This window comes from Peromyscus leucopus, chromosome 5, assembly GCF_004664715.2.
Source record: "Peromyscus leucopus breed LL Stock chromosome 5, UCI_PerLeu_2.1, whole genome shotgun sequence".
Taxonomy (NCBI): Eukaryota; Metazoa; Chordata; class Mammalia; order Rodentia; family Cricetidae; genus Peromyscus; species Peromyscus leucopus.
In genome coordinates this window covers 30,477,379-30,501,565 of record NC_051067.1, presented here as the reverse complement: position 1 = coordinate 30,501,565, position 24,187 = coordinate 30,477,379, and the positions used below count along the sequence as shown (strand labels likewise).

The 24,187-nt window shown below is 44.1% G+C and overlaps 1 protein-coding gene across 4 annotated transcripts; it reads left to right on the top strand.

Annotated features, from left to right (window-relative positions):
- Nucleotides 1-1,569: 1,569 nt before the first annotated feature.
- LOC114701909 (serpin B6-like) lies at nt 1,570-23,896 on the top strand. 4 transcript variants are annotated; one of them, XM_037205838.1, is made up of 10 exons: nt 1,570-1,852; nt 2,498-2,613; nt 8,009-8,183; nt 10,912-11,064; nt 12,779-12,896; nt 15,458-15,600; nt 20,119-20,274; nt 20,568-20,849; nt 23,270-23,368; nt 23,795-23,896. In XM_037205838.1, the coding sequence occupies exons 3-10, from the start codon at nt 8,019-8,021 to the stop codon at nt 23,861-23,863; spliced, it is 1,185 nt and encodes a 394-aa protein (XP_037061733.1). In that variant the 5' UTR covers nt 1,570-1,852; nt 2,498-2,613; nt 8,009-8,018; the 3' UTR covers nt 23,864-23,896. The 4 variants fall into 4 exon arrangements, with proteins under 4 accessions (XP_037061733.1, XP_037061732.1, XP_028737953.2 ...); XM_037205837.1 differs by lacking the exon at nt 2,498-2,613; XM_028882120.2 differs by lacking the exons at nt 2,498-2,613; nt 23,795-23,896 and adding an exon at nt 21,444-21,555 and having other exon boundaries at nt 1,571-1,852; nt 23,270-23,357.
- The last annotated feature ends 291 nt before the right edge of the window (nt 23,897-24,187 follow it).

The window sequence follows — 24,187 nt, the reverse complement described above, 5'->3', positions numbered from 1 at the left end:
GCTGATGGTAGGTGGAAAATTGCTGGAAGGGAACACCAGAGACAAAGGGCATCCTGGCTTCTGCTGAAGACAGGCCAGGGCGATCCGACGCTGTCTGGGAAAGCATGGTAGCTGATTAGATATCAAGACTGATCAGATATTGAAGTGTGTTCTGGTTAGCTTACAAAAATTCTTGTAAAAGTTTGATTTTACAGGTGGGCATGATGGTTTATGACTGAAGTGTCAACAATGGGGAGGTAGAGGCAGGAGGTCAGAGTTTGAGGCTCTTCTAGTTTATAGAGTGAGACTTTATTTAAAACAACAACAACAAAAATATGGATTTCTACCAGGATGTACATAGATAAGCTTGGCTGGAGGTAGTACCAGCAGGGAACCTCAGTCAGGTACTGTGCCTATGGAGGGGGATTCCATAACTAACCAAAAGATCTCTGTATTTGTTATTGTATGCCAATTGTCTTTTTAGGAATTTGTATTCATTCCAGGATATTTTTCCTTTTCAGAACTCACTTAATTGGAATGCACACACTGACACCCTCGTGGATAACTGTGTGAATCAACATTAATGGATGCTTGCTAGGTGTTAGTTATGATAGCATTTAAAATGATGTAAAATGTAAGCATCAATCAAAATGCACACAAAAGGATATGGGAATCCAGGAAGGGGAATAAAAGAGTTCTGTGCAGGATTTTAGAGAGTTCATCAAAATATTTTTAATAGCAGCTTGTAGATCTGTGGTAGCCAACAGAGAGAATGCTACCTTTTGACGGTAAGTAGGAAACCAGAGCTACACAGAGAACTCTAATATGCACATGTACACAGACTATACACACTGTAATTTTGCAAAGGGTGGGCTGGAAGGATAAGCCAGAAGCAATGAAGCTGCACTGGGAAGCTTGAAAGGGTTAAAGGGAGGAGACTACTGGGAGCATTCCTTTGTGTTTTCCAGCGTCAAGAGTGAAATCTCACAGCTGGTGGGGTGGCCTGGTTTGCTACTGACATGCTGAGGGGCCAGGGCACTGCTAGACATTCTATAAGTCGTGGCAGCCTCCACAGCCAAGACACATCTAACTCAAGTGTTTGTAAGGTCAATGTTGGGAATCCTTGGCCTAGGGTGAGGGTGAAGGAGGCAGAAAAGAATCTGAGGTTTCCAGGACTGACCAGTCTTTTAAACCTGGCCAGCATTCTCCCCACCAGGTCATCTTGCTGTTCCCTGGAAGAGATGTGAGATGTAGGAGTTTTCACTGACATTTATATAAAATGTCAATACCTGAGAGCTGGAAGAGTAGTGGAGTCTCGGACACAGCATTAACCACAGTGGCTTCTGTTTTTTTGTTTTGTTTTGTTTTGTTTTGCTTTGTTTTGTTTTGTTTTGTTTTGTTTTGTTTTGTTTTGTGCATGCTAGGCAGGCACGACTTCTTGCCGTAATCCTAAAATCCTCCTCCTTGCTTTAAAAATTCCTGTTCAGAACTGTCTAATTTATTCCCATTAAGAGCTGGCACATTTCCCCCTAGCGGACATCGTCCTAAAAAGCTCCCTCCTTGGTTTTGTAGAGCTTGTATAGTCAGAGCAGTTGGACCCCTAGTCTAACTACACTGACCTGAAGCTAGCCGCTGGCCCGGACTGGAAATTACGGTCAAAGAGCAGAGATAACCTCTCCTCTGTCCTCCTTCCTGCTGTTCCTTCTCACCTCGACAGCCCATGGCCACCTCTGACACCTCCGCTCCCCTCCCCCGCGCCCAGGGGGACTTCCTGCTCAGACCTCCCAGCCCTGTGGGTACTTGCGGCCAGGGCGCCTGCCCTTCCTCCTCTCGGTTCTGCTCTCTGCGGGCCGAGCCGGAACCTAGGATCGGGGTGAGCTCTACTGTGGTCCGGCTGTGGGGCGGGGCGCTGGGGGCACCAGAAGTGGATGGAAGGAGTTGGCATGGACAGAGGAGTGAGCCCAGAGGTCCCTGCTTCTGTTCCCTGTGCTGGGAGCAGCCCCGTGGCTGACAGGCATCAGAATCCCGGAGGGATGGGAGCCAAGAGGGACCTAGGGATCTGCTCAGGGCAGCAGGATCTGCTACCTCAGTGGCTGGCTCTTACTGGCGGCTGTGCCCTAGTCTGAGAGACAGGGTTGGGCTGTTTTCAGGTCGCCCAGACCCTCAGCACTTGTAAGTGCTTATAAATTCACATGTTTGAGAGGATTGACACCCTGAGGACAATTCCAGATTTTTTTTTTTTAATTAAGCGCATGTCGGGGAAATGTTGCAAGATTCGATGCCTGCGGGGCTAGTAGGACATAGCCAAAGTTTTGACCATGTTTCTGTGCCAGATGAGATTGGAATCTATGTTCGTTTTTCCTCCCATCCTCTTCGTTTTGTTGATGGACCGCCAGCTTTTTTCTACCGGACACGTGCTCAGCCCCTCCACCCCACCCCCACCCCAGCCCAGGCTTGCTCTTCATCCTTCCTCCTTGGATCTGTTTTGAGACATTAAAAGTATGAAAATCTGCCATAGGAGTGGTGTCAGGAAGCTGGGTGAGGTCTGGTTCTGCATTGTTTTGAGAGATCCTGTGAACAGTTGCTGTTGATAGTGCTGTACCCAAGGCTGTCCGCTTCCTCCTGTGGTTTTAGGTATGTGGTGTGGGGTCGGTAACATTTGACTTGTTCTTATGAGCAACGCTGAGGCTCAGTAATATGCATGGGGTTACAGGAAAGGCTGATGTTTGAGTACTACCCCGAGCAATGGCATCTACCATGGCTTCTGTCATCACACAGAGAGGGTGTGTTGGGTTCACAGTTGGCTCCTTAAACCAAGTTCCCTTGGCTCCCCATGTCCACTTACATGGATTTCACACTTAGCCAACGTGATTCAGCAGACAAAAATCAACAGCAGAAGGGAACTACTGAGGGAAAAGCCAGGCCTAGTGCTGGTAATCTAAGCATCCAGGAAGATAGGAGGAAGAAGGCAGGAAGATAGGAGATGGAGGTCAGCCTGGGGGTGGGGGTGGGCTATGGTCTACCCAATTCAAACATGGGTAGACTGTTTTTCCTTTTCTTCTTCTCTAAACAGTATGGTATGCAGGCATCATTTATATGGCATTTACACTGTATTGGGTAATGTAGGTTATGGCCAGACAATTTAAAGAATATGGAAACATGTATATCAGTTATATCGAATACTATGCTATTTTATTTTTAATTTAAATATTTTGTATATCATGTGGTTTCTTGAGTGGGGACATGGGGGGGGGGGCGGCTATTTATGTGTACATGTGCATGTGAGTCTCAAGGTTGATGTCTGGCATCTTCTTTATTATGCTTTCTCCGCTGTATACTTCCAGGCAGGGTCTCTTAGTAAACACAGGCTGGGCATTTTGGCTATTCTGGCTGGCTACCTTGCGCAGGGGATTCACTGTCTCTTCCTCCAGCGGGTTGGCAGAGGATGCTGCATCTGTCTTGGTTTTACGTGGGTTCTTGGGATCCAAACTCCTGACTTCCTGCTTGTGAGGCAAGCACCTTACTCTCTAACAGTCTGCCCCGCCTTCTATGTTACTGTAAGGGATTGAGCGCCTGAGGATTTTGTATCTTCAGATTTTAACTAATGGTCTTCAGACACCCAGGAATGACTATTTAAATGTATTCCAGGCCTAGTCCACTCCACTGTATCAGTGGATCACAGCTAGCTCATTGCAGAAACAGCAGATGAAATCAGAGCAGGGTTTGGAATCAACAGTTTTCCCAATATCTGACATAAGGATGTTGTCAGAGGAGCAGCAGGTGCCAATTGTGATTGGGGGCTCACCAGGAAACAAAACCCTGATGGGTGAATCTCAGATAGGCAAGGCCCAAGAGCCTGGGCCCCAGATGTTTCTTGCTACTACTGTGTCTTTACATGTTTGCTGCTACCATTTCCCCCCGGTATCTGGCATGCTATGACTGGGCATGGGGAGATCCCCACTGCTCTTGATGTAGTCTTGGAAATATTCTGTTCTACTGGGCATTTTTACCTGTAGATTATTATGAAGATGATTTTCTCCTAAGCTGTATGTATTGTTTAACTGAAGCCAGGATTTTATACAATAATAGTGTCAGTTTAAATAGGATTTTGATGATTGAGAATTTTTAATAAATATAGCAAGGGAATATGATAGAGATTATTTTAGTGGGAAAATTAACATAGGTAAAGGGAGGACAAAATGTTGCCCCTGCCTCTGATAAAGCAAAGGCTGCAGAGGATAAAAAATAAGACAAGGAAGTGTCACACAGTCAGAACATATGAGTTTCTATTGAGGAGCCATATAGACTGTGGCTTAGGTTAATGATTAAGAAAAACAGCTGAGTCCCAGTAGACCAGATAGCTTAAGTTCTTTTAATCTTAATGTTGGGAGATGTGTTCACAGGTTTTGGAGTGCATCACAGCTGAAACAAAGCTTTGAAAGTTTGAAAATAACAAGGTTAGACTAAGATGTCTTTGTCAAAGAGCTTTGAGGTGAAAAACCCAAAAAGACAATCTAAAGTTTTAGAAAGGCACATAGCTGAGCGAGGGACTCGTTAAGGCCAGGGAACAAGAACAAAGCAGTCCAATTATTATTAGCTGACATGGCTTTCTTGCTAGGATTAGTTGGTGATCAAAGATGATGATTAATTCCTTGTACCAATTTCTACCCCCAACTGCCTCTTATAAAAAAAACTGTTGATGAATGGGTATGCACCCTAAATATTTAAAGTAGAACTGACTGTTTTTCATATATAAAAGTTTAAGTCTGTGCTTCTTTTAAGATTTCTTGTAAGATTACCTTTCAAGATAAGTAATAAAGTGATTGATTCTTTCTTTGTAAATGCAATATGCAGCCTGCCAGTAAAAGAACTGACTGAGAAAAATACCCTGCTTGCTCACACTCTGTTAATCTATTACAAATTACTTAGATGTGAATGTACGTGGATTCTTGGGATGATTTTGTTTTAATCATGTAAGGGAAATGGGAAATATGTTTTTTTTTAATCTGTATTCATTATAATCATTCACTTGAAAAATAGAATGGAACCACATTGTAATTTTTATATTGTCTGAAAGATTTTATTGAGATGTATGAGCTGTAAAGAAAAAATAAGAACTAAGAAGATGTGTGAGATATATATATATATATATATATATATATATATATATATATATATATATAGAGAGAGAGAGAGAGAGAGAGAGAGAGAGAGAGATTTCCCTCTCTTGCAGGCCCTAGAGTTAATTTTAGCCCCCCCCCCTGCCCCACCGGCCGGCCGGCCTCAGAGAATTAAGTTTTACTCCCTCAGATAGAAAAGTTCTGGAAAGATGGCTCAGCTGTTCTGCACTTCCAGAGGTCCTGAGTTCAATTCCCAGCAACCACATGGCAGCTCACCACCAACCGTAATGAGATCTGGTGCCCTCTTCTGGTGTGCAGGTGTACATGCAGGCAGAACATTGTATGCATAGTAAATATATAAATCTTAAAAAAAAAAAAAAAGTCCAGGTCCGTGGACTCAGTAGGCTCCCCCTCAAGCCCTGTGCTGCTGGAGGCTGGTCCTCATGGCAGCCACAGGGTGTGCAAGTGCATGTTGCACACTCTCACTGAAGACTGCACCCCCTGTTTCCTAACTTGCTAGACTTAGGCCAAGAAGATGTTAGAAAAGACAACAGTGTATAACTCCTATGTTTACTAGTCCACCTTCCTCCCCTTGTATAGGAAAAGAAAGGAGGAAGCACACAAGGGCCTAAGCGTCCATTAAACCAGCATTTGAACGATCAAAGTTTGTGAGAAAATAAAGGCATCCTTAAGGAGGTCAAGAAGCACAGTTAAGTGGAGACTCCTGACTTACAGCTTACTAAGCCTTATGCAATGAACTCAGTGCCCAAGGGTGGTAATGATGCTGCCCATGGAAATGATTCTGAAATCAACTCATTAGGCTGCTTTCAACAGTGCAGAAAACTGCAGTACTAACACATTAATAACATGTTTTATGTCCCTGACTAAAAACTGTTTTCATTTCTTAAAAGTAATGTAGTTTTTATTGTGCAGTGCAAGCTTTGACCCAAGAGTCTGAAATGTCCCAGGGAAGTGCTTTACTACTAATCGGTGTTGCCAGCTCCAGGAATAGTATTTATACTGCAAAGTGAAAGTGAAAATTGCTTCATTGTTATGTAACAGGTTATTTTCAAATTTATGGCTATAGACAATTGAGGATTTTACTCAAGTTTTTGACAAATTTCACCAAAAAAGTGGGGACTAAGGGGAAATAAAAATATATGGATTTTTAGACATTCAAGGATTTAGTTATTCTGATGACAGAAATAGTTTGTCCTGTGTATTTTATCTCTTTGTTCTCAGAGCATGCTAAACTAACAGTCGAGAAGACCATTTTAAATCATCAGAACAAGGTCAGGACAAGAAAGGGATGAACGGGACTTGGACAGGACAGGCCTGCAGATGTTTGGAGTGAGCAGGTTGCTAGAGGAAGTTCTCAGTGTCCGCAGAGGGAAGAAGAGCTCAGAAAGGGCCACAGATGCAGTCTTGGAGGGACAAGTCCCTCAGAGTCAGGGGTGAGGTCAGGACGAGGGAAGGAGAGAAAATGATCCAGGGTCAAATGTCATCAGACATTTACAGCAAAGCTGACGGCTGTAAACAGTTAGGCAAAGGCTCCAAGATTCAGATGTAAAAACCACATCCAACCTATTATAGATCTTGCTAAAGTCTCTGTGGAATGGAAGTACAATGCTCATGCCAGAAAATCAGTAAATTGAAATAGCTGTTTGGACAGCGTGTGGCATCAGAGTGAGGGAGTGACGCAGGACGCAGCACGCTCTTTGGGCCCAGAACAGATGTTACTGGTGTTGGACCCCAAAATTTAGGGTCTCAAGTAGGCGCCCCTGGTGAAGGGGTATGAGCTGTGCAGCCCTTACAGCACAAGCAGCTACAGTGGAGTCTTGTGGATAATGTGGTCTATGAACACCAGATGGTGTAACACATCTGCATAATGCAACAGAAGAACAGAGTGCGGAGCCCAGGTGAATGCCTCCAAGTGCCACTGTGTCTCAGAAGGGTCGAGGGTATGGGAACTTCCAAGATGGCCTTTACTGCACCGTCCATTTGGGTTGTGAGGGGAAGTGTGTCTCCCAGCTTGATGCTGGTGTGCTTAATAGCATTAGCCGGGTTTTTCACTCAGTTCTGTCGTTCCAGCTGCACTCACAGCCCTTCTATCACCAGAAGCCAGGAGGTGAGCGATATGTCCCTGGACTAGAGATGTTGGCACAGCCTATAAGGATCCTTTGTTGCCAGAGAGCCAGGATGTGTGAGACCAAAAGCTCAGGGCAAAGTAACCAGTTTAAAAAGATCCTCACTAGACAAAAAGGGACAGTTCTGAGCATCAAGAATAAAAGCAAAAACAAAAATACCAGTTAGCTGAAATACTTGGAGTGCGTAAGTTCAAGGGTTGAAACCTCCATCTATACCGTCTATACTGTTGTCAGCATGCTTTCCATTCTGACATCAGCTCTAACAGGCAGGTGGCCTGCTGGTAGGTACGTGCTTTACCCTTTTCTTGTTCTACCTGCTCTCACACACTGTTCAGGGGAGTCATCGGAAGCCTCTGAGAATGATCAGGCTGTCAGGCTGCAGAAACAGGACTTTGGTAACTGTTTGTGAGTGACGTCAGAGCAGACAGGCCCTGCTCCTGCAGTCTCGTGCTTCCAGGCTCCTCCGCTGCATCTGTAGATTCATAGGCTGGTGACTCTACTGCTGCCTCTTGGCCTCTCACATGACCCCTGGCTCTTCATGTAAGGAATGACTTCTTGCACAGTAGAAAGGCAAGGCACTGGGCCTGAGTTAGCCTGTCTGCTCCCAGCAGGACTGTATCATTTAATGTATGTGACCTTCACCTTTCATGTTGTGGGTGCTGTGTTCACTGAGCCACAGCATCACTGTGTGAGCGAGACTGAAGATGCAGCTAACCCAACAGCCTGGATTTATATGACGTTGATTTTAATCCCCCATTCCAGGCTCATCATCATGGATCCTCTGCTGGAAGCCAATGGCACCTTCGCCTTAAACCTTTTGAAAACACTAGGTGAAGACAGCTCGAAAAATGTATTTTTCTCACCCATGAGCATCTCCTCATCCCTGGCCATGGTCTTCATGGGGGCAAAGGGAGACACTGCAAACCAGATGATTCAGGTAACCAGCACCATTTCACAGCAGATACATACCATGGACTGTCAGTTGAGCTGGTCCAAATCTCAAAGTGACTGCTCTTGATGAACAACTGCTGGTGACATTAGAGTGTCGGTGTGTATGATGGCAAGTATCTGCTACCCCTGCTGGGACACTGGGATGAGCACCTTGATCCACTAGTGCTGGTGGGGTGAACGCTGGTTATATTAATGGGAAGGTTGGAGATCCCTTGGGCCAGGAACACCAAAGGTTTGGCAACCCTTACCCCATTATCTGTTTTTTTCAGTCCTCAGCCTTCCTTGAAGCAAAGTACACTGGGCTGATCTGTGGTGATATTTTGTTTGTGCTCTTACAAATAAAGCTTGCCTGAAGCTCAGAGTGTGGAGCTAGCTACTAGTTAACCACAGATGATGCCAGGCAGTGCTGGCACACACCTTTGATCCCAGTATTTGGGATCTTATGTTTTTGATCTCAGTACTTGGGAGTCACACACCTTTAATCCCAGCCCTGGGGAGGTGGAGACAGGAAGTGATATGGCTGAGCAGAGAGAGGAATATAAAGTGGGAGGAGACAGGGGCTTGTCCCTTTTCGGACTAAGGAGTTGGCAGGGTAAGAAGTGGCTGTGGTTGGCTCCTTTACTTCTCTGATCTTTCAGCATTTACCCCAATATCTGGCTCCAGGTTTTTATTATTAAGACCAATTAGAATTCGCACTATACTGATCCTTCCCATGACCCTGAAGTTCTTTCCCACATTAGGTCAGGTGTGGCAGGGAGTCCAGAAACAGAACTAACTACGGCTCCTGCTGGATACAGTGTTTTAGGTGCAGAGGTATGTGAGTTACAAAGACAACCTGCCCAGAATAACATGGGGAGACAGGGATGAGTCCATTGCAGAAATGGGGAAGGGGACATGTGTTAGTCAGGTACATCTGTGAGATAGACCACACTGGCTGGGTGATTTAAATAATACACAGTTTTATTTTTACTGTTCTATAAGCTGAAATCTAAAACCAAGGGGTTGACATTTTGGTTTTCCGTGTCTTATAGATAGCAGCTACCGCTGTGTTCTCATTGTGTGTTTCCTGTTTGCTGTGATCCGATCTCCTTTCTTATAATGACATTCATCAGACTGGATTAGAGTTCACCCTTATGACCTCATTTCAACTTTACTGTTCCCTTACAGGCCTGTTTCCTAATATGGTCACAATTATTTAGACAGATACCAGAGGTCACAGGGACAATGTCTCATGTGTCTTGTCACCACAAACAAGTACTTCTGCCCACAGACGCCACACCACAGACCCTGTTCTCCAGACCCCAGTAAACACTATTTCACTCTCCTGCCTTGCCAGCTGTTAAGTCCAAAGCCAACACCATGCATTAGAGCTCATCAATTTTTTTTTAGAACAAGCCATCCTGATATGCAGTGGATAGAAGCAACACTGACAATGTTTCTCAGAATCTGGGTTCTGATGAGGAGGAGTTCCTCTGCTCATTATGAAACCAGATCAGCTGAGGTCACCATGGGCTCTTTTAGCAGCGTAGGATGATCCAGTGAATCTGATCTCGTGTCTGAGGTGCCAGCTATTGGCTAGGGCTTTGGTTCTCTTCCAAATCACTTTGTGTGGTAGTGCTGACTCCAAAGGTTTCCATGTTGCCAGCAGCAGGATAGCTTGGTCTTCCTTCTATGAGGTTGGCTGGACACAAACATGGCACTAGGTCTTCAAAGGCCCAGGCCTGGAGCCGTATTACTTCTGAATACTCTTGGTCAATGCCTTAGAGTTACCACTGCTGTGATGAAACACCATAATAAAGAACAACTTGGGGAGGAAAGGGTTTATTTCAGCTCACAGATCCATGTAACAGTTCATCATCAAAAGCAGTAAAAGCAGGAACTCACACAGGGCAGGATCCTGGAGGCAAGAGCTGATACAGAGGCCTTGAAGGCGTGCTGCTTACTGACTTGCTCATCATGACTTGCTCAGCCTGCTTTCTTACAGAACCCAGGACCTCCTTCCTGCCCAGGGATGGCACCACCCACAATGGGCTGGGCACAACCTGCAATACCCTTTCACATCAATCACTAAAAAAATGTCCTACAAGCTTGCCTACAGCCCAATTTTATGGGGCCATTTTTTCCTTTTTGTTTTCTAGACAGGGTTTCTCTATGTTGCCCTGGCAGTCCTGGAACTCACTTTATAGACCAGTCTGGTCTCAAACTCATAGAGATCCACCTTCCTCTGCCTCCTGGGTGCTAGGATTAAAGGTGGGTGTGTGCCACCTCTGCCTGGTTTAGAGGCAATTGATTGACTGAGGTTCCCTTCTTTTTGATGTCTTTACCTTGTGTCAAGTTGACATAAAACCATCTAGCACAGTTAGGCAGTGGCAGCACCAGCCTACTCAAGGGCAGAAGAGAGACTATGGAGGTCTAAGGTCAGGAGCTGCCTGCTTTGAGCCAGTGGAGTTTGGGTTGGCAGCCATGGTTTTAGCAAGATAATAGGTAGTGAGCATGAGGAGTTGATGATTTTGGAGGTCCATTTCTGCTCAGTCCAGGGCTGACAGGGTCTCAGAAAGGACCCTAGAGATGGAGCTTTCAAAACAACTTTGTCTTTTTAGGTAATTATTTGAGCGACAGCAGGGATCTGTAAAATTCTGAGCAGGAGCTTAGTGTTTACCCATTTCCTAAAGCTGCACTTACTGGAAATCTGTTTTTAATCTGTTTGATTTCAGGCACTCTCTTTGGATAAATGCAGCGGCAGTGGAGGTGGAAATGTCCACCAGGGCTTCCAGGCACTTCTCACAGAAGTGAACAAGACTGGAACACAGTACATGCTCAAAACAGCCAACAGGCTCTTCGGGGAAAAGACTTTCGATATTTTAGCAGGAAGTTTTTCCAGTTTTCGTGAAGCACAGTGAGAGAGGAATTATGTGGTACAGCAGGGAGTGTGTGAGCTGGGAGTTTCCCCAACTATGTGGGCATCAGTGCAACTCTCGTGTATGTGCGTGTGCATTTGTGTTGTTTTGAATTGTACAGAGTACAAATTAAGTCAGCAAAGCATGGGCCCTCCTCACCCTACTTCCCAATCTCCATGTTAGCTGGAATAAGAGGGTCTACAGAGTTGATGCTTGTCTTCCTGCATATACAGAAAATTATTTGTGAATATCTTCTCTGCATATAGCCATCAGAATACACATACTGTTTCACAATTTGTTTCTTTCATTCTTTGTATTTATGTTGTACTACAGTTTATCATGTCATTATTGATTATTATCCTACTATTACTTTATTGTTATGGTTGATGTTGGGGTTGGAATAATTGCCTCACACATGCCAAGCATACACTCAAACACTGAGCTAAATCCTGGGGCCTGCTCACTATGATTAGCCATCCTCCAATAGTCCTGAGTACACATGGTTCATGGCATGGAAAACCATTTTCCCATGGAGGGATTTTAACTTACACCCTGTCTGGGCCATTGCCAACCATATGTTATTGAATATGATTTTGCACATTGGTTTTTTTTTTTTTTTTTTTTTTTTTTTTTTTTTTTTTTGCTCCCGAGTGTATTTGTAGAAAGAAGAAAGTGAAGCTTTGAGATTGTAATATGTATTATTAATTGTTCTCCCACTGGACCGACAGGGACTCTCTGAGGTAAAGCCATGGCCGTCTCCTTACACCTAAGCAGAATTGTGAAGTTGTATTATAAAAGTAGTTCCCAGAAAACAAATGAAATATGTATCCGTGAGCTGTTTGAAAGACAGACTATGGAATCACTCCTCATGCTGTCAAAATAATGCATGTTTCAGCCCATTTGTGCACATCAGTTTCTGTTCTAATGTGGCAGATGCGGGCAACCGTTAACACTACTGCCATCTCATCGGCTGTGTCAGCAATGGGATTTGAACATCTGTTTGTGCTGCTGGAAATCAAACCCAGGACCTTGTGCATGCTGGGCCAGCCTCTCACCACCAAACTGTTCACTAGACTATGTCCCCAGCCCTGATGGCTTTTCTGTAAGTTGTTCACATCTGAAGCTGAGCTACCCAGTGTGGCAAGCGCCAAATACACGCAGCTATTCACAATCCAAACCATCAGTTAAGATAAAATAAATTTTGTCACCTCACCTGTTGTATTCAGGCAGTCTGAGGCCATAAGTGACACCATGTTTGAATAGTGCCAATTTCTGCTTCTGTCCTCACAGGAAGCTGTGTGGAAGGCTGGTACAGAATGACCTTCCATGTCCTGTGTTTCCTGTGACACTGTGTAGCCTTGTTGTAGGTCTTGTGAGGCTGTCACTCTGCATACCCTAGAGTTACTGCATCTGAGGATCTTCCCAGTGACCTCAGTCAGTCACAGCTACTGCCTGGAGGATTTGCAGTTTATGGCATTTTAAGACCACCCTCTTACCTTGCTCAAAAACTAAAATTCAAGAGTTGAATACAGAGAAGAAGTTTATTTTTGATTTCTCCTCCTTTTTAATAGTAAGTGCATCTGTACGTCATTGAATTCTTGCTTCTCTGCTTTTGATCATCGAGGAAGGAGGCTGTTGGTGCTAATCTCTCTCATGGCTGTGTAGTTATGTTGCTATGTCTCAGTCTTTTAAAGATTCCTGCCGCAAGTTCTATGAAGCAGAGATGGAAGAGCTGGACTTTAAGGGAGATACAGAGCAGTCCCGACAGCACATCAACACCTGGGTGGCCAAAAAGACAGAAGGTGAACACAGAGTCGATCTGTTCTGTGTGTTTGTTTGGTTTTGGTGCTGGGAATTGAACCCAGGGCCTTGAACATGCTCAGCAGGTTCTCTATTATTGAGTTATTTCCTAGTCACTGTTAGCCAGTTAGTCTATTTTTAATAGTCTTATTGATTATCTTATTCAGAAGAACATCGACTGTGAAGGGGAATATCTCTTCGCTTTTTAAGGTGATTGTCTCAGTTAGGGTTTCTATTGCTGTGAAGAGACACCATGACCACAGCAACTCTTGTTTCAGGTAGCATGAATTAGTGTTATAGGAATGACAAGATGCATAGTGCAATGTGCATATGTGTGTTCAAAACCATGGCCGCAGAGAACTCATATGATGCAATGCAGTCCATTAATGCCAGGAGCACCTCAGGCTGATTAAATGTTTGATTTCAAAGTAATTTTTGGCTGTTGTGCATTCAAATACCTTTTACGGTTGCCCATTATTTTCGCTACTGCCTCATTCAGTTACATGGTGGGACATGACCCCCTTTTTAAGAAGACTTCCTCTATGGGCAGGTATAGTGGTGCAGGCTTTTATTCCCAGTATTTGGGAGGCAGAGACAGAGACAGAGGGATCTTTGTGAGTTAGAGGTCAATTTTGTCTACAGACTTGTTCTACATATAGTGAGTTCTTGGCTAACCAGGGCAACATGGCGAGAATCGGTCTCAAGCGGGGAAAAAGAAAGAAGTGGCTTTGTTCTAAATTAATTCAACCTTTACAGTTCTGCCTTTGATAAATTAACAGTGTCTGACATGTTTTCTAGCTTTATCCTGCTCTAACCCACCTATCTGTGATGTCTGTCAGTATCTTGGATAGCTTTTCCAGAGCCCATTTCCCTCCCTTCCTACCTGTCTACCTGTCTGCCTGCCTTCTTCCCTTCCTTCCTTTCTTTTAGTCTCTTCATGAATAGAGTGAAGAACAGTTTGTACTCTGAGTGGGAGCGCCCTGCTCTGATGTGGCTCAGATTCTACAGTTCTGGTGTATCCCTCAGTCCTTTACCTGCAGTTGTGAGCTCTGCCTTATATTTGTAAGGAACACTGTATAGTTGCTTATCTACTTTCAAAGTTAATTTTTAAATCCTGATACAGGAAATTATGCATATGTTTGGGGCTCTGTGTTATTTTCAACACATATAATCTTCCTCAGATAGGGGGTTAATATTCTTAATGATCCAAATATTATTGTGTATATGTGTGTGCATGTGCAGGTCCATTTGTGTGTTCATGTGTGGGTATGTATGCATATATGTTTCTCTGTATGTGGAGGCCAGAGGATATTGGCTATTGTTTCTCAGGCACTATCCACTGGAGCATTTATCTAATTACTCTTTATCAATAAAAAATCGGAAGTCAGATATTGGGGTAAAAATCTGAATGATCAGACCTTCTACATCTTCCATTCCTCCCTCCAAAAGTCCCAAGATCCTCCCTCAGCCCCGACTTACTACTTCCTGTCTCCTATCTATCCTCAGTTTCCTGTTGAGAACAGTTAGAAGGTAAATCATTCCCAACAGATGTTTCTAGTGTTTATTCCATGACATAAAAGTACCTATGGTTACTTTTGTAACCTCTATGGTTAATTTTGATCAGCTAGTGGCTAGCTCCACCCTCTAACTCAAAGCAAACTTTATTGTCAGAATTTGATCAAAATATCACACAATAGTCCATCTCATCATCATTCCATTTTTTTTCCAAGTCAAGGTCTCTCACTGGACTGGAACTCACCAATAAAATATGCTAGATGTTCAATAAGTTCCACCAATTCATCTGAGTCTACCTCCAAAGTGTTGAGATTACAAACATGCTTGATCATATCTACTTGTTTTGATTTGCTTGTTTATGTGGGCTCTGGGAGTTGAACTCAGGTCTTTGGGCTTGCAAAGTACACAATGACTGAATTATCTCCTTAGCCCTAGTTTTTAAATTTGAGTTTATATCCAAACTATTTTTTAAAGATTTATTTTTCAATTATGTGTGTGTATATGACTGTTTGTCTATTTTTGAGTATTTTTACCTGTGGGGGTCAGAAGAGGGCATCAAACTTCCTGTAGTTTGAATCACAGGTATTTGGGAGCCACTTGACATGGAAGAAGGAAGGGTCCTTTGCTAGAGCAGTAAGCACTCTTAACCCCTGAACCATCTTTCTAGCACTTTCTCCATTTTTTTAAAAAATTCTTTAAATTCCTTCTTTAAGTTTAAGATACTAGCTACCTCTTTCTAGCTCACATGTTAAGGATTCACACTGAATGTACTGGCATTGACTCATACATTTTATGTATTCATTGGAACAATGATGTTTTTATTTCATGAACAATTTCTTTTGTTTAATTTTTTTTCTTCTCAGAACATTTGAAAAATTTTCCCTTTTCTTTGTAATGATGGTTGTGTTGCTTTAAGGACAAATATTTGACTTATATTTAATGGACAGTGAAATCCCTTAAATGTGTACTTGACCATTCAAGTAGGTGGTCATTCTGCATGTATCAGCCAACTCTCTTAGCTAACTGGTTTTTTAATTCTTCCTTTCAGATAAAATTACAGAGTTGCTGTGTCCAGGTGCAGTGAATTCAGACACTCTGCTGGTGCTTGTGAATGCCATCTACTTCAAAGGAAACTGGAAGAAGCAGTTTAACAAAGAGGACACCCGAGAGATGTCTTTCAAAGTCACCATGGTGAGTGCTGAATGGTCCCCTGTTTACACTGGCCTCTAAAACACACAAGAAGGCTGACTCGTGCAGTCTGTGCTTCATGTGGCTTTGGGTAGCTTGGCAAGGACTTCCCACTAACCTCCAGGGCTTTCTCTTCTTTTCTTCTTGTATCGTACCACACAGATACCTGCTTGCTCCCCAGTTTCTTGCCTGGACCCTGCTTCTGTGATCTGTTATGCTCTTGCTAGTGTCTGCATACGGGACAAATCTACGGCACTGCTCTCCGTTTACTTTATTTGGATCTTTGGCATTTCTCAACTTTTGAGATAAAGTTCAAAAATCTACATACAGTATATAAGGCCATTTGGGCCCCTGGATCTAGCCCATCTTTCCTGATTTCCTTTTTTTCCAGTGCTGTCTTCCACAAAACTCCATCCATTGTGTACCCTCATTCTCCAAGCTGTTACCATGCTCCTCGCTGGTCTCTACAAGACAACACAGCAATCTTTTGTCACCTTGCTGTAAAAGCAAGAGGGAGACACTTGTTTTATAGTGGCTAGTTTATGATTAGTGCTCAGTAGACAGTAAATCAGTCAGTGAAATTCAGTTTGTTTGATGGGACAGGTACAGATTTTTGCTTACAGACAAGAAAACAAAGGCATGTGTATACAGGATAGACTCTGAGTATAACAACCTCCACCTTGGAGGATATCACTTGCTGATGAATCTCTCCTGTTGTTCTGCTACCCTCAGCATAGGACCTTAGCTTTTTTATATACATAGTTAACATTTTTATTTCATGTGCATGAGTGTTTGCCTGCCTGCATGTATGTGCATTTGTCTTAAGCCCATGGTGGTCCGAGAGGATGGCATTGGGCGCTCCAAAATGGATAGTTGTGAGCCAGCATGTGGGTTTGCGAATTGAAACTAGATCCTCTGCATGAGCAACAAGTGCTCTTAAGTGTTAAGCCATCTCTCCAGTTCCAAGAGAGTCTTCCTCATCATGCTCACATCATGGCTTGGACCTTGATGCTATATGAACGTGGAAAAGGACAGAGGGAGGAAGGAGAGCAGGCAGCATCTCATTTGAGTTCCTGCCCTTTCATCCAGAGGGAAATCTTTCTCATACATTGTATTCTCTCTTCATTTCTTATCTCTGCAGTAGAGAAAGATGTGGCTGTGGCTGAGTGTCAGCTGCAAGCCATATATGTATGTCCCTGGTCTGTTGAATGAGCTATAATAACCATATTTTTTTCTTTTTTGAATGGGTGAGTTTATTAAGTACAGACAGTTAAAGTAAAAGAATAAAAAACAAGCGATAGATGTAGATGGATGAATGGATGCATGGATGGATGGCCACCATCCAATCAGGAATTCAAAACATCATGTAGTAGTTGATTGGGAAAGTGCCATTAAATAAAGCAATCAGCTGGCACTCCCAAGACAGAAAGCCCCAGGTGGAGCAGAGTGTCTGCTCTGATGAGGCTCCAGATAAAAGAACAAGAAACAGAAAGGTAACATCATCCAACCCTGGTCTAACAAACACTCAGCAAACCAGCCGAGGATGCCGCATAAGACAGCCAACTAGAGCTCCCCATTGAGAGTCCCAGACGGAACAGAGGCTGTCTGTGAGGCTTTAAAGTAAACCTGAAGAACAACAGATGGCGACGACACCATCAGACTGGAGCTGACAACACCCATAGAAACCTACTGGGAAGCTGAGGCAGTCATCAGAACCCCAGCTGAGCTTTCTCTCCCTGGCTGAGGTTCCCATGGCAGAATTTCCAGCTTTTCTTTCCCACTGTAGGTACTTTCATGTCATGGAATAAACACTAGAAACATCTGTTGGAAATGATTTACCTTCTAACTGTTTTCAAAGACAGTATTTATACTCTTAGACTGTTTTGAATTTCCTGTCAGAGTTGGGAGGAGGGGGGCAGCTGATCCTAGACCAGGAGCCTAGGAGAACATTTGATATAAACATGTTTGATTTGGAAACATGTGTGGAGAGGAGAGGAAACCTCTCTTCCAGAGAGAGCTTCTCAGTAAACTCAAACAATACAGGACACTTAGCAGTAGAATGTACTTGTGGTAGCTGGGGGTCCAAAACCACAAGGTTTTTGTGTTGATACAGACTTTTATTTAAATTCCATATTACTAAATGGATAGGAATTACAGACACGAATCAGTAAACTATTAAATTACTAAGAGTGGGTCTTTTTATATTACATGATTGGATGCTTTGGGTGCTGGAGACATATTGGGAGAAATTGCTCAAGGCAGAAAGCAAACCTTGCGGATTGTGCCCAAAAGTCAGCCCAGGCCCGTTTTCCCAGACAGAGTTTCTTGAGGACACACTCCTGCTTGTTATTGACAGACGCTCCAGCAGCAGAACAGCACAGTTGTGACCAAGTGTGTGGGCCACAGGCTCAAGAATCCAAACATCCTGGTCTGGCTAAAGCATCCTAGTCATGGGCCGGAGACATGCCTGAAGAGACGAGGCCAGGAAGCTGCTTGACTTGGGACTAGTTTAGGCAGACATGACGCCGTGAAGACGGGCCAGGACGACAGAAAGGTCTTCCTTTTGCCCCACTTGATTGAGAATGGTGTACTGGGCAGATAACTGCGACTGCAAAGGGCCTTTTGCTGTGTTGGTCACAAGACACTCAATACATTCTGCAGTAGCTTCTAGCATTAAAACCACAAGACCGGTCAGGAGCCCGGGAAGATGGTTAGAGAGGAAGCGCGCACACGGTGGCTCCTGGCTAGGGCTGTGCCGGCCACAGCTACAGTTCTTTTCTAGTAGGGTGTTCATTGTGCCTAGCCCTCGGTATCGCGGCTCCCTCGTTTGTCTCTAATGTAGTCAGCAGGTGTGGTTTGAGAGTCTGCTGTGCTCCGGGCACTAACTGGCTGAGTGTGCACGCATACATGAAGTTCTTGTTCCTGAGGCAGAGCAGTACGAGATAAACATAGGAAGAGCACTGTGGTTGGTGGAAGGGCTCCAGAGACATACAATGGAGCTACTAGGATGCTGTACATGGGCTGTCTACTGGCTTGCTTCCCCTGACTTGCTCAGCCTGCTTTCTTACAGAACCCAGGATCACCAACCCAGGCATGAAACCACTCACAATAGGCTGGGCCCTCCCCCACTGATCACTAATTAAGAAAATGCCTTACAGCTGGATCTTATGAAGACATTTTCTCAATTGAGGCCTCCCTCCTCTCTGACGACTCTAGCTTGTGTTAGGTTGACATCACACTAGCTAGTACAGGGTGTGGTTTTATGGACGGAAGATACCAAGGAAGCCTTCCTCGGAAGATGGGATGTAAGCAGACACCAGGACATAATGATCTGAGGACCAGTTTGTTGGGAAGAAAGAAGTGGAACTAGTTTGCCACCGAGCCACACAGTGCCCCATGACTCTGGTGGAACAGTGAAGGGAAAGTGGTCCCGGTGAGGGGGAGTAGAAGCTGGGCAGGCTCCTGTTGTGATTCTGAGTTGTACTAAGGTCATCAGCTTTTGCTCCTGCTAGAGCAGTGGTTCTCAACCTTTCCAATGCCATGACCCTTTAATTCGGCTGCCCATGTTGTGGTGACCCCCAACCATAAGTTTTAAAAAAGGTCAGATTTTGATTATATTTCAAAGGGACAGATGATATAATATGGTAATGAGGCAAATGCAGGCTATGAGAAAGGAATGATCTCTGCATATCAGATATTTACATTATGATGTCAGAAGTTCTTTGTTTCATAAGACAATCAAAGAAAGAAGGTCACTCCAAGATGAACTTTAGGACTTGGCAGCAGGTAGGAGCAGCCTCTGATGACTGAACCTCGAACAGCCGTTCAAAGGCATATTTATTGATGGTTACACAAAGTTGTTTTGGGGATGAACAAGTTCCTCATACAAAAGTCCCTGATCTAATCTGTATGTTTTTCTGAAGGAAAACATCACACCCTTTAATCTTTATTGTGTACTGTTTGTAGTACCCAATAATCCAAGAGATCCAGGTGTGCCAGAAGTATCTGGCACGCAGCTTTCTGACACTGTATTAACAGATATGGAGGTAATCAGCTTAAGAAGAGAACAGGTTCATTGGACTCATTTTTAGGGCTTCCAGTTTTCGATGAGATGACTCTATGATTTAGGCCTGTTATGGCGGTGTTAACTGGTGATGGTGGGGTCAGATGAGGAGCAAAACTGTTCATCTCAAGGCCAGAAAGTGAAAGAAAGGAAAAAGAGGCCAGGGTCCTAAAATCCCTTTCAAGGATGCATCCCAATGACCTAAACACCCCCTACTAGGCCCTACATCTTCAAGATTCTACCCCCTCTCAAAACCGTACTCTGAAGACCAAGCCTTAAAAAAAAAAATGGGTCTTTGAGGCACAGGTAAGTTCTAAATCACTCCAGAGGCTGAGGGGCTGATGGAATGTTCAGGGAAGTTTAATCAAAGTGCTCCTAGAGGCAGAGAGTGGCTGCCTCTGTTGCTCAAAGTATTCCTTGTATCTTGTTTTGACTTAATATTTATCCATCTCTCACAGAATGAGGAGAAACCTGTGCAAATGATGTTTCAGAAGTCTACCGTTAACATGACCTATATTGGAGAGATATCCACCACGATTCTGTTGCTTCCCTATGCTGGCAATGAGCTGAACATGATCATCATGCTTCCAGATGACCACGTTGAACTAAGAACGGTAAGGAGCGTGGGGCCTTGATGGGGCTGTGAGAGAAAAATTGAGTGGCACTTGGGTTTCTGCTGGGGCAGCCTCCTAGGCTCCCATGATCATGTTTTTGTCTTCCATTCATTTGTGAGCCTGGGCTGGAACCCAGGGTCTGGAGCCTGCCTGACAAACACCACTGAGCTGTACTCACCCCTATCAGGTACTATATTAACTTACAGCCGCCCTTCCCCATGCAGTGTAGAGCCTCCCCATCATCTCAAGTGCCCTGTGACAACACTGTCCTGAAGTCTTCAACTCTCTTCTAGGTGGAAAAGGAAATAACTTATGAGAAATTCATAGAGTGGACAAGGCTGGACAAGATGGACGAAGAAGAGGTGGAGGTTTTCCTCCCGCGGTTTAAACTGGAGGAGAATTATGACATGAAGGAATTCCTGTGCAAGCTGGGCATGACTGATGCCTTTGAGAACAGGGCAGACTTTTCTGGAATAGCATCTAAAGAAGGCTTGTTTCTGTCCAAGGTCCTTCACAAGTCCTTTGTGGAGGTCAATGAGGAGGGCACCGAGGCTGCGGCTGCCACTGCCGCCAATGTATGTTTTAAGTGTATGTCCCCCTACTTCTGTGCCGACCACCCCTTCCTTTTCTTCATCCAGCACTGCAAGACCAAGGGGCTGGTGTTCTGTGGCCGGTTCTCCTCTCCCTGAGAAAGGGTGTTGCTGGGTCAGCCACGACCTTTGCCTATCTCCCCTCCCATGATCCTTGATTTATCTGTGGATTAATAAATGTTGTGACAAGTCTGTGCTTGGTGCCACATAACTGTAAATCCAGCCCTTAGCTGATGAAGTTGAAAAGATCAGAATTCAAGCAAGGGCAGTCTTAGGTAAATAGCAAATTCAAAGCAAGCCTGGGCTACATTAGACTATTAAAAACAAAAACAAAAACAAAAAAAACAAAATGAAACAAAAAGAGAAGAAAATACCTGAGTCTGGACGCTTTATAAAAAAGAAGTGTTTAGTTGACAGTTCTGGAAGCTGTAGAAAATAGTTGGGGCTTCTGTACTGCCCTAGTGAGGCCCCCTGGTGGATGGCAGTGCACAACAGTTTGTGAGGTTCAGATTTGTTACTAATAAGCCATTCTCACAGGACTGATCCAGTCCATTGATACCTACATTAATCCTTTCCTAGACCGTGACCTTCATGACCAAAGTGACATGGGAAACCACACTTCAGCCTGTGAACCCTCAGAGGACAAACTAAATCCAAGTCAGCACCTCTCATCCTCTCTGTAGCACTCCTGGTATTTTAATTTTTGGTTATTGATTGAGGGATTGGTTTTTACAGTACTGGAGATTTACTATATGGCCTTACATATACTAGGCATATGCTCTACATTTAACTATATCTACAAACCCCCTTTTAGAAATGTTTTTTCCTTTGAGAAAGGGTCTCATTGAGTTGCCCAAGCTGGCCTTAAACTCTTTCTGTAGCTCAGGGGCATCTTGAATTTGAGACTTTTCTACTCAGCCACATGTGTAGCTAGGATTACAGGTCTTTGCCACCATATCTAATGTTCCTGGTATTTTGTAAAACATTTGGGACAAGGAGATTCTGGGTAGAGCAACTGGTTTACAAGGCAATTCTGCTGCAGGGAGTGCCTTTGAGATCTACAAGCCTGAGGTCTACTTCCCAGGGAATTCTAGTAGTCCCCAACAGTCCCCTGATGCACCTGATTGAGCACTCAGGCCCTGAGGAAGGAGGGCAGCCCCAGACCCCTGCTTTCCAAGCCTGAGGCAACCTTGAATTGTAACTCTACTCCTGTCTGGTGCCTTTCTGACTTCTACCACCCCTATCTCGCATTTGGAGGACTCCTAACAATAAGCTAATTAGTGTAAGGGCTACTTACTAATTATATGGCATGGAACCTTTCCTCATGCCCTACCCCCACACCACACTCAGCTCCAAAAAAAATTCCTATAGCAGCAAGGGATTCCTTTGTTTCAGAGGACTGGATGCTTTCCTTTAGAGCCCCATCTCTCTCTCTCTCTCTCTCTCTCTCTCTCTCTCTCTCTCTCTCTCTCTCTCTCTCTCTCACACACACACACACACACACACACACACATACACACACACACACTCTGTATGCATGTGCATGTGTGTGTCTGTGCCTTGAAGTGATGCTAATTACTCCCCCACAAACCTCTCAAATAAAACATTTAGGAGGTGGGACCTAGTAGAAGAAACTTTGATAACTTGGGCATGCACTTGACGTTATGGAACACCTTTTTTTTTGAGCTCTCTCTCTCTTTGTCCCCCTCCCCTCCCCTCCTTGAGGTGAACTGAGCACCTTCCTCTACTTTGTGCTGCACCATGATTCTGTGTCCCAGCTGATCATAGACTGAGACCTCTAAACCATGAACCAGAACAAGCTTTTGTCTTAAAGGTGACTGCCTCAGGTATTTTGTCACAGTGAGAGGATGCTAACTAATGCACTTATATACAGTAATCTCAGCCTTGACAATCCAAGGATCATATAAAAAGTGTGAGTTATACAACTGATACAACATGATGAAATCAATGTCATATTTCTGTTTTACAGAATAAAAGCTCAAATCATTTGATTAATTTAACGGATGTCAAAACAGCTCTCTCACCCTAAAGAACTCTGTGGTTGACAGACATACAATAGGGGCACTTATTTTATTTTAATTAATTAAGTAGGAGCTAATTCTATAGCTGCTTTACCCACCTGTGTTCCTTCAGGGTGACATTCCTTTAAGATTTCCCAGGGTGAGGACCTTCACATACCCCTGACACATTAAAGATGACTCCCAGAAATTGCTTCTGATGCTCCCACCTGAGTGCCTGCATCCATCTACAGTTCCTAGGTGGTCTCTCTCTTTTTCCGAGCACAGCAGCGTAGACATTGGGGTTGGTGGTACACGGGTTCAGACCACATCTTGACTCTTTGGTCATCTACACAGGTGTCAATGGCATCACTTCCTATATTACAGAGCTGCGTGCTGGTGAACTTGCCATCCAGAGAAAGAGAGGAGAGAGCAGAGAAAGAGAGGAGAGAACAGAGAAAGAGAGGAGAGAACAGAGAAAAAGAGGTATGCCAGGTTGCATGGTGCTAATGGTAAATACTGGGAGAGGGAAGAGACCCAAGATGGGCATGGAGAAAGCGAAGGAGGTTTGCTGTCCTGCACAAGACTAGCCAGGAGAGCAGCTGGTGACATGAGTACTCAGTTGGTTTTTTTCTGTCACAGAGGAGTGAGTTATTGGCTCCTTTTCCAGAGACTCACTGGCTTTCCTCTCATATTTTGACCTTTTCAGTTAAAAAAAATACCATCTTTAATGTTGGATATTTGGCTGATAGATCACTAGCCTGGCTTGTGCAGGGCACTGAGTTTGAACACTAGCACTGCAACAAATACCCCCTTCCCTCCAAATCTTTCACTTTCCTTCTTACTAGCCTCCCTGTTCAACCTTGAAACCTGTTTCTGCACTCGGTTGACCTTGGTTCTCATGTTTTCCAGGCTCTGTCGCTGTGCCGGTGGCCCACATACACCATGTCTACCTGCCTGCCACCATGCTTCCCACCATGATGACAATGGACTAAACCTCTGAAAATATAAGCAAGCCCCAGTTAAATGCTCCTTTGTAAGAGTTGCCATGGTCATGGTTTCTTTTCACATCAATAGAACACTAACTAAGACAAATACCAACTTCACTTAACACTGAAATAATGTGGGGATTTAATAAGGCAACTCCACGTAGTTAAAAGGAGGTTTATTTTGGGGTAACTTACAGCCAGTAAAGGGGTTGATTACAGGATCCGGGAGAGGTGAGGTGCAGTACAGAGGGGTTCTCTGGAAGGCAAGTAATCTCGTGTCTTAAGGGTTCCTGTCTCGGCCACACCCCAAGGGCAG